At 38.8% G+C, this 10741-nt stretch overlaps 1 protein-coding gene across 1 annotated transcript; it reads left to right on the forward strand.

Annotated features, from left to right (window-relative positions):
* The first annotated feature begins 242 nt into the window (after positions 1-242).
* Positions 243-9049, forward strand: LOC124874535 (mitochondrial coenzyme A transporter SLC25A42-like). Its single transcript, XM_047375927.1, has 8 exons — positions 243-508; positions 927-1068; positions 2188-2299; positions 2507-2532; positions 5494-5660; positions 5872-5988; positions 7483-7634; positions 7726-9049. Exons 2-8 carry the CDS (start codon positions 979-981, stop codon positions 8049-8051), a joined length of 990 nt encoding a protein of 329 aa, XP_047231883.1. The 5' UTR covers positions 243-508; positions 927-978; the 3' UTR covers positions 8052-9049.
* Positions 9050-10741: the final 1692 nt, after the last annotated feature.

Genomic DNA, 10741 nt, shown 5'->3' on the forward strand with positions numbered 1-10741 from the left:
CAGCACAGTAACACTATTCTATTCTACTGTAAAAACAGATTTTGTTTTTTTAAAATAAAATAAGGTAATATAGAAAACGAAAACGCGCTTAATTAAAAAAACAAAATGCTACGGATGCTTTAAAAAAAAACCTGGCAACCAAATGTCGAACATAAACCCGCGAGAATTTATATAGGTGACGGGATTTGCTTTTGGGTATTGTAGTCCATAACAGTGAAAAACGCCGTGTCCCAATTGAGGTGGGGGAGAGGGAATACCTTCTGAGCTGACTGTTATCTCACTGACGTCCTTTTATAAACAAACAGCACGCTTTATTGACACTTATTTTTTGGCGTAACTTCATCAGAGACGTCAGCTGCGCGAGGAGACGTGCGCGACTTAAAAGAGCGAGTGACAAGCTTTCTGTAAACAAACAGGAGACGTGCAGGACAAGCTGCAGCACGGCCGACTGCTGAGCGATTTCACGCGTCGATTATTTGGAAGCACAGGCTGCTTTGAGACAATCAAAGTAAGCGTTCATGCGGGTATTAAAGACATAAAACAGATTCCACTGTAGAAGGAGGAGGGTCTGTTTATTTTATTTTATTTTTACACAGCTGTGAATTGCAGTATATTTATTTTAGATGGGCCTGTTAAGATTGTGTATGCTTTTTTTTAATCGCCTGCCACGACATTATGTGATCATTTGTGCAACATCCGCTGTGTATTTGGTTTTATGTGGACTGATTCCTCTGTAATGCAACACCCCGTGTGCTTACAAGACAGACTGTTTGTGTTGGAAGATGGGCGTGAGCGCATGCACGCACTTATGTTCTGTTACAGAGGAACTGGGAAAAGCTACTTTGCGACAACAAACTACTGGGTTGTCGTCTCAAACCAGTAGTTATTAAGTGTTTTACCCGTATTTATGTCATTTTACCCTCCAGCTGAAAGCGTACAGCGAGTGTTTGACAAGCCTTGGCAATCTAAGGGGCACCAATGGCCCACCGTGTGCACAACCACCACCAGGGCCGCCTCCCTGTGGCCCAGACCACTGTGCTGAGCCTCCCACCGTCCAGCCAGGCAAAGGTGAGTGTTGTGTGTTTCTCTCTTAGTCACTGGAAGTAGGCGGAAAAAACAAAAACAAAAAAACAATATTAAAACCTGATCGGACAGGTTACAGCAGGTGGGTGTGGATGGCATTTAAAAGGTGTGGAGATACGGGCAGACATCCTAATTAATTCTGTTTTAATGTGTTAAATAGACTGTCACAATAATATATTTAAATGGAAGATATAAGTTCTTATATACAAGGTTGATAAAAAAAAAAAAAGCACAATTAAAATTAGATTAAAGGGTATTAACAGTATCTGTGCTGCCTGTCATACCCCTGCTTTTCTTAATGGTGGTGTTACTGTGACATTCTGCTGGCTGTAAACATCCAGTCTGAGGACGGCGCCGCTGCTGTAAATAGACAGGAGATGCCAACTAATCTCCAGTAGGCCTCCGTTTCTAAAGAAATACATCCACAGCTCGGACCTAAAAGAAAACTGGAAATCGGTATTGGACAGGAAAAGCCTAATTAGTGCATATAAAATTTGTCTTTTATTGTTGTGAGTCTGGTCCTCCATACCCTTTTTTTCACAAGCTCTTGTCACCTTTGTGTCTTTAGAAGTGTTGCAGCCTGTCCACGTTGTTGCCTGAACCAGATGTAATAACATAAAGTAGGTTATGAAGCAGGATGATACACCTTGGAAAAGAAAGAAAGAAAGATAAATGGTGTGGTATGGAATAGCTGCAAGCATATGAATTACAAATGCAAGCTATTTACATTTTCAGTTGTCTGTTAGTTGTGAAACATGTTTGTTTATCATGGTAAATACGTCTCCTGTGGGTGTGTTTATTGGGTTCAGCTGCCCTACTGTAGGAATGCTTCCATGATCTCTCAGGACACGGCTCATTTTCTAGGAGGTGTGTGGCGGTCTTATCTCATGTGATTCTTAGTTTGCATCTAATCCACATGCATGTTGTAGCTGTTTTCCTTGCCCTCACCTTGGTCAGCATTCCAGATTAAGCACAAACACATATAAAAAGACATAACATAGCTTTTTGTTTCATGTTTACTGTACATTGTAGCTTTTTCGTGGTTATTACGTTGTACAATATTGTCTCACTATCTCGCTAATGTGTGAAAATGTGTTCACACAGGACCTAAGGCCCAGATTGACTCCTCTGGACTCTCTGTTGTGTGGTGCATTCGCTGGAGCTGTGGCAAAAACAGTCATTGCACCTCTGGACCGCACCAAGATAATTTTTCAAGGCAAGACAAATTCTCGGTCTAAGGTTTCTTTCCAGATATAGACGAGAAAACGTTTTACACTTTCCTGTAGACTGAGCAAATGCTTTGTGTCTGTGCCATAGTTTACACTGTAACTGTTCCTGACTAATCCTCTTAGTAAATGTTTGGCCTGCATGAGGCTTTGTGTGTCTCAACTCTGGTTTACTGTGTCTCTTGTTGTTTTCACAGTGTCCTCAAAGAGATTCTCAGCAAAGGTGAGTTTATTTATCTCTTTTATTTTGCAGAACAGGAACTGATAAAACACAGATTTTCACAACTTTATTTGTGCCTGCAGTGATAAGCAGGGCAATTGACTGTACAAGTACAAAACACACTGATAGTTGTGAACTCTGTCATCCCAGGTTATACCCATTACAACTTTAATTTTCAAGAATATTTGCTGAAATGTTGTAAAGAAAGTTAAATTAGGAGTAATAATGACACTTGAGGAAATGTACATGAAACCGTGTTGAATACAGCTGTCTAATTTATGTGCTTATCTGGCCTTACAAAAGTATTAATATTCTTAAACCTTTTTACCTTTTTTCACTTTACAACCATAAACTTCAATGTATTTTAATGGATTTTATGTGAAAGACAAACACAAGGTATTCTATAATTCGGAAGTGAAAAAAAGGATACATGGATTTAAAAAGCATTTTTTAAATCATTTGCAAATCTAGACTCTCAAATCTTTCTCAGGCTTCTTCTGATTGGGTATAACAAGCTACACATTCGTAATTTGATTTAGCTCTAGACTTTGACTGGGCCACACACAAATATACTCTATATGGTTGATCGAAACCATTCTATTGTAGCTCTGGCTGTATCTTTAGAGTCATTGTTCTGCTTGAAGGTTAATTCCATACTTCAGTCTCAAGTGTTTTGCAGCGTATGAAAGGTTTTCTTCCAGTATTACCCTGAATTTAGCTTCCTTTTCCCATCAACTCTGACTAACATCAGAGAGCTCCTATCTTAGCCTAAAAATTCCTGCCAAGGAGTCTCAGCTTCAGAGTGATTTTGTTTGCTGCTGAGATTGACTCTGAGCAAGGAGATGACAGAAATTCCTGTCTTAGTGGGGAGGTATGGTTGACCCCGTTGCTAGGTGTGACACTGTCTTCTAAGAGCTATGATTGGTTGTTGCAACAAACAACAACAAAAAGGCGCTCCAAGTAATCAATGAATAGAAATTAACCAATAATAGAATTATGACTGGATTAAAAAATGTATTCATGATGATTAAACTTAGAAAACTTAAATCAATTGTCACACAGCATCAAAATGTTTGAGTTTATTTTATTTGCATGCTCATCATTATTTTGATTTGCTTATTGTTATGTTTACTCGCCATGCTGGTCGTTTTCCTATGTCATCTATTTGATATTAATGTGGACTTTCAGATGTCAGCATTTTACTATGATTACCTTCTTGTATAAAGAGGTTTGATTTGGTAAAAAACGACCAAAACAAAACGGAGAAAAAATTTGGAGAAAACTGCTGTTGGCACTGCTGGTGGAGGAGAAGAGAGACGAAGAGTAGATTTGGTACTAGGATCATGGTCCGAATTAGCAGGCATTTCTGAGCAGGTCAGTGTGTTGTTCCCTCTGCCTTCATGCACCAGCCGGAGAGGAGAGGAGAGGAGAGGGGAGAGGAGAGGAGAGGAGAGGAGAGGGAGAGGAGGTGGAGGAGAGGGAGAGGAGGTGGAGGAGGAGAGGGAGAGGGAGAGGAGAGGGAGAGGAGAGGGAGAGGAGAGGAGAGGAGAGGAGAGGAGAGGAGAGGAGAGGAGAGGAGAGGAGAGGAGAGGAGAGGAGAGGAGAGGAGAGGAGAGGAGAGGAGAGGAGAGGAGAGGAGAGGAGAGGGCAGCAAACAATACAACAAATACTTATTCACCTCATTTATGTCTTCCTTCTATGTATGTAGTGTTTAGATTATTGTACATTATCTCGTCTAGAGTGTGTATTTGGTACTTGGTTGGGAGTAGTGTTAGCATCCAGACAGAGGGTTGGTTTTTCTTTTCATCACTTCCTCGTTGCCAGTTTATGTTCCTTTTATAACTTAACTATTTAGACACAACGGAACTTTCCGTGGAACGTGACTTCCTTTATCAGGCATTTGCCAAAGAACACAGGGAGGTCTAAGTGCGCATACACCACACTTGATGTTCTTCCACTTTGAACACAAAATAGTACCACTGAAAATGTATTACTACTGTTAAATACATAACAGTTATATATATATATATTCTAAAGTTTTTCCAATTTTTACCAAATTTATATTTTTGAAAGCATTTTACAGTCTGTAAATATTTAAATAATTCTGTATTATAATGTAGTTTTGTCTGTACAACTTTGTTTTCACTTTTTATGTATTGTTATTCATTATTTTTTATTATTTATTTTTCCTTCCTTACTAGAGGTTCACCTTTACCCTGTCCTGCTGCTGAAACTATTTAATTTCCCCCTAGGAGGATGATGAGGTTAATTGTATCTCCATATTAATGATTGTTAGAGAAGTATGGAGAATATCTCACTTTTCTCTCTTCCCTTCATCTTCTCTGCTTAAGACACTCTTAGACTCACTAAAAGCCCTCACTACTCTTAACATTTTTTCACTTTAGGAGCTCTCTTACGGCCTAAGGTGCTTTGTGAAGAACTTTTATCTTACCGAGGCAAAATTTTAGGACAAATTGCAGAATTCGAGAAATTCTATGATTTTTCTTAAAATGACATCAAGAGGAGCTACTTTTAGTTTTAGGATTCATTGTGAATACGGGCCCAGATGTGTAGACTTACCATTGTCCTGTCAACAGATTCTCCTACCTGAGCTGTGGATCTCTACAGCTCCTCCAGAGTTAGGATGGGCCACTTAGCATCTTCTCTGATGTTATAAGCACAACTGATGTTACACTTATATATTTCAGATTTCACTTTGCTGCATTGCACTTCTGCTCCAGAATTATGCAATACCTTTTATTGTTTTATCACATGAAATAATAACACAATGCATTAAAATGTGTTGTTGAAGCATGTCAAAATGTTGCAACATTTAAACATAAAACAGTAAATTGGTTATGTAATGATGTTTTTTTGGGTAAAAAATCTCTGTAACCTCATGTTAACAAAGGTTCCTTAAACCTTATTATGCAACGCAAATGCTAACATTGCGGTGTGCTGCAGGAGGCCTTCAGGGTGATCTACTGTACGTACATGAAGGATGGATTTCTCAGTCTGTGGAGGGGGAACTCTGCCACCATGGTCAGGGTCATGCCCTATGCTGCCATCCAGTTTTGTTCACATGAACAGTACAAGAAACTGCTGGGGGGCTACTACGGCTTCCAGGGCAAGTGAGTAAAGACTTTAAGTGTTCGTCTTGTTATTATATTTTTAGTCTTTGGGGAAAAAGCATGATGGCATAAATCGTGTCAGCATGACTATGTGGTAACTGTTATGTTAGCATTTAACTTACACTAGAGTTGTTTGCACAGGCAGCTGTGTGGGGTTTACTTTTTGTCTTTTAGAGCTGCTTACAGTCAATTACTGTTTGTTTCATTTCAGAGCACTGCCTCCTTTCCCACGGTTACTGGCGGGCTCACTGGCCGGTACGACCGCCGCCATGCTAACTTACCCTTTGGACATGGTCCGAGCCAGGATGGCCGTCACCGCCAAAGAAATGTAAGGACCCTTCACAGTTTAGATCATCTGACAGGGGGGGGCAGAGTACAAATTTGGAAGATGTCAGACTATCAGCTACTTTACAATTAAATATTCCTGAAAGATGGATTGCATTATTGATCTGAATGCTGGAAGTTTAGGATGATTTGAGTTCTGCATTGTTCATCCTTTTTTCTGATGAAGTCTAATTTGTTAGCTGTTTTAAAGTTAATTTCTTGCAATTGAATCATTAATAAAACAGTTTTTTACTTTTGGTTTAGTCCAACATTTTTTGATATTGGATATAAATTAACTTTTGAAAAATATATTTTGTATTGTCATTAATAGACTTAATGTGACTTCATTAACCATGCTCTGCAGATTTATTCTTTTAAGCGACCCTTCATTTCATTTATGTATTTCTTTCAATGGTGCTAGATTTTTGTTGTAGTTTTAAAGTGATTTTCATCAGTAGACTTCCAGTGTTTCTGATGGTCTTTTTTTAGTGTTCAAACATTGCCTCCCACTTTAGTCATTTATATTCCATTCATAATTACTGACCATTTTCAAAAACAACACATTTACATATCTGTAAACTCTTTGCTATTTGCACCCAGAAACAAAAAATAGCTTCTTTACATTTCCTTTGTTGTAGTCAAGAACAAAACTAAGCAATCATACTGTTTAGGGCACACAAAGGCATAAGCAAACCGTGCAACTATATAGGTTAGGTGTAAAATCAAGTCCTGTCACATCTTTGAAGTATGTGTGTCACAGTTGACCAGCTCCTGTTCTGAATGGTGCGTGTTCATGGGGATCTAGGTTGTGGAATTCAATGTTCAACAGTGTCAAGACAAGGAATCTTATTTTTTTGCCCTGATTTCACTGTCTCATCGTATTTATTTCATATTAAAGGCTCAAGAGGCAATCTAGAAATTTAATTTAATTTCATCACTCTGAGTTAGCCCCCAAGTGGTCAGATAATTGGTAGCTGAATTAAACCTAAAGTAAGTTTTGCATTCAGTCCTACTTTCACCTTTAGATATCCAGTGTGCCAGTGTTGTTGACGTGGTTACCACTTCTTCTTTTTCTAAAATGTTTTCTAAAATGTTAAAGAATATTTTGCAGTACTAATTTCTAATAAAACTGTAAAAATAAAAACTGAAAAGAAATCCGGAAAACTACTCCTAAATTCACCTTTTAAGTATTACAACAAAATCTGGGAGTACAGAGCGAATTTTAAGCTAAATCTAAAGACAAAGTTGTAATTGTTCTCAGTTATCTGCGTCAAGTAATTAAATGATGGTACAACCCCCTGGTTATATATGATGTACCCGGTCTGTCCTCATCACCCAGTCTCTATCACCTTGGCCATAGAACCTAAAATCTTTGTCACTCTAGATTAATGCTTATGTCCTCATCTCATCTAAAAAAGCTCTTGCTGGTCACAGCAGTTGTTTGATATTAGTGATCACACTCAGCTGTTATTTCTAATGTATTTCTTTTCTTTAACAGGTACAGTAACATAATGCATGTCTTTGTTCGCATCTCCCAAGAGGAAGGTGTGAAGACACTGTACAAAGGTTTCACACCCACCATCTTGGGTGTTATCCCATATGCAGGGATCACATTTTTCACCTATGAAACCCTCAAAAAACTCCACTCAGGTACATACCATTTTTCTGTCTTTTCACATTTGGTTTCAATTCATTTAAGCAAGCAAGCAATTTAACAACCCTGCCATCTGTCTTACTCTAGATAAGACGAAGCGATCTCAGCCTTACCCTCACGAGCGTTTGGCGTTTGGAGCCTGCGGGGGCCTGATTGGACAGACGGCCTCATACCCTCTGGACGTGGTGCGTCGGCGCATGCAGACAGCTGGTGTAACCGGCTCCTCTTACGTTACAATTCTGGGGACCATGCGTGAGATTGTGAAGCAAGAAGGCATCAGGCGTGGACTGTACAAAGGCCTGAGCATGAACTGGGTGAAAGGGCCCATCGCAGTGGGAATTAGCTTCACCACATTTGACATCACGCACAACCTTCTGCTGAAGCTGCACCAGATGGGCTACTCCATCCACTGAGTCAACCGGGAGCCAAAAAAATCGGTGACAGAGGGAAAATACAGATGAGACCAGCACAAGGAAAGGGAGCCGAGCCCGTCTTATGGCAGTGACAAGTCTCTGCTCTGTGCAGGACCATCCCACAGCACACCCCTGTTTCCCTAAGAGAGTATGTCGGAGGCGTGAATGAACTGACAGGGGATCTGTTCCGCAAGAAACACATTATCACAAACTTGGCTTGATGCAAAGTGATCACTAACTTTGCACTTTTGCACATTTGGGCACTCAAAAATAATTTTTTTACTATCGTTGAAGTGATCAGAACATGTCTGAGAAAACATGACATGGTACCGCTAAAATGATAGATGGCGAAGGACAGCTTTGTAAATGATGAGTTAAATCGCACTTTATCAGAATTTTCCTCCAGATGATCCTACATTATCACAAACCAATCAGTTGTTTTTTTTACGAGCTTCCTTTTTTACAAGAAAAATTCTTTTAAAGTTTTTTTTTATTATTATGGCAAAGAGTGTGATGGTGCTGGGTATTGGTATGCAACTAAAGAGTGGTTAAGCAGGTTCATATTCTTTGATGGTGCCAGTGTGGATTTTATTTTCCATTGAAAGGAAAAGAATTGTTGGACTTAGAATATTGCAGCTCTACTGCATATTTTCACTTAATTATGATACCATCCATCCAATCCATCCATCCAGCACTGTGGTGCTCCATCTGTATCTTACCTAATCATTTTATAGATGATACAATCAAACATGTTACAACCAAAAACGTATGACTATGAATGACTTTAGTCTGTATGCAATATTTCTTTGTTGGCATTGTTGTACAGATTTTCTCATTGCCATCACTTGATTGTATGGCGTGTCTTTGTTTTTAAGTCATAATTTTCATGTCTTTGATGGAGAAATCAAATTTTTTTTGCCACATTTCAGAGGGGAAATTTGCCCAAAGATGTCTACAGTATGTTGACTGTGCAATAAATTGTTTATTCGTAACATTGAGCAATGTGGTGTTTTGTCCACTAGAGGGAAATGTATGATAATGGAAGCCAATATCAACAATGACAAATAGCAGGGAACAAAGAAGAAATATAAATTTTAAAATAATTTGTAATAACTTGGCAGTTTAATTTCTAAGAAAAAGGCAAAACAAAAACAGATGCAATGTTTTTTTGAAAAGTGTTCTTATTTATTTTACCTCACTGTTTTGTACTATTTTAATTTAATTTTTTTTTATTTTAATAATTTCATGACACTTAAAATATACAGCTTGTATAAGAAAACATACTTTTATTACCTTGGGTAATCAGAGAATTGAGAAGTGAGAATCTTTATTTAGAAATATTTTTAATTCCCCTAGTTTCTCCTCTGTCACTAGGTGGCAGCAGGAAGCAGCTCCACCTGGCTGTGCAACCCAGCACCATTAACAAGCTCATTTACATGGCCTGAACTTGACCTTCTGCCTGTCCACTGATAACAGCTGTATTTGCTGTTTGTTGTTGGTTCTTTGTATCATTGATTTTATTTAACGTTTTCTGTATCATTTAAATACTGTGTGTTGCTAATGCAGTTTTAACCTTGACTCCGTACCACAAAGAAATCCACTGAGCTTAATTTGTTGTAGGTTTAAAAAAACACCAGCCATGGTGGAACACACAACCAGACATTGGTTTTGAATATATTCTAGTTTTTGTAACGAATTGTAACACAAGACAATTACAATAAGGTCGAACAAAAGAACACACACATCATGGGCTTAATTTCAAATCTGTATTCTTTATTTTTCTTCTTATTCAATGTCTGCACCACAAAGCATTTCATTAGTCAAACTTGAGTTTTTGCCACATATTCAAAAACTTGCAGTCAAACTCTTTTATCTATGACAATATTTTTTGTGAGTGCTGATAAAACATTATATATAGCCACAAACTGCCATCCAATTTCTTTTTTTTAATTAGGTCAAAAATACCAGTTTGATAACCTAAATAGCAGATACAAACCTTCATTTTCTTCCTTTTTGTTTCTTTTTACTGCACCAGTCAGTGTGCACGAGCTGCAGGCGCACCTGAACTGTATTTGTGTGTGCCCAGTCTGCTGCATTGTTGATTTTTATCAACTAAAATACCTTTATTGGTGGGTGAATGTCATCTCCCGAACTTCAGAGCTCAGGATGGAGGGGGAATTCTATCTTACGCCTCAGTCTCGCCATCTTTCCTGCCTGCATGACCTTGAATGTGAATCATGGGATACCCCTGCCAACCCACCAGCCTGGCTTTGCAACAATTGAAACAATGCGACTGGCTGTATAATGTGGTCGTAGGGTGCCTGCGAGGGTGAGGATGAGAAGTGGGAGGAGGAAGTTCGAGAGGAGGATGGGGGCTTAAAAACATGCTTCTTGAAGGCGCCGTTGCCATAGGTAACCTGGATCTTTGCCAACTGAGGGGAGCAGACCATTTGCATGTATTCAAATCTTGCATAGATAATTCACTTTGAAGCCCCTGCTGGAGCATGAACAGACAATAGCCGTTCACGCTTACACACACACATGCACAGAGCAAAATGTTGACTAGAAAAAAAAAAACGTATATACACACACACACACACACACAGACCTGAAAGAGTGAGAGAAAGGTGAGGAGGTTATTGAGGGAGGTACACATGAATAAAACACCTCTTAGAGGTATGTTTGATCTT

This window comes from Girardinichthys multiradiatus, chromosome 9, assembly GCF_021462225.1.
Source record: "Girardinichthys multiradiatus isolate DD_20200921_A chromosome 9, DD_fGirMul_XY1, whole genome shotgun sequence".
Lineage (NCBI taxonomy): Eukaryota > Metazoa > Chordata > Actinopteri > Cyprinodontiformes > Goodeidae > Girardinichthys > Girardinichthys multiradiatus.

Bases quoted from the DNA above. Each gene is read 5' to 3' on its own strand.
- LOC124874535 (XM_047375927.1), top strand. From the start codon at position 979: ATGGCCCACCGTGTGCACAACCACCACCAGGGCCGCCTCCCTGTGGCC. The intron at 5,661-5,871 runs GTGAGTAAAGAC...GTTTCATTTCAG, and splicing joins TACTACGGCTTCCAGGGCAA to AGCACTGCCTCCTTTCCCAC. The intron at 5,989-7,482 runs GTAAGGACCCTT...TTTCTTTAACAG, and splicing joins GCCGTCACCGCCAAAGAAAT to GTACAGTAACATAATGCATG.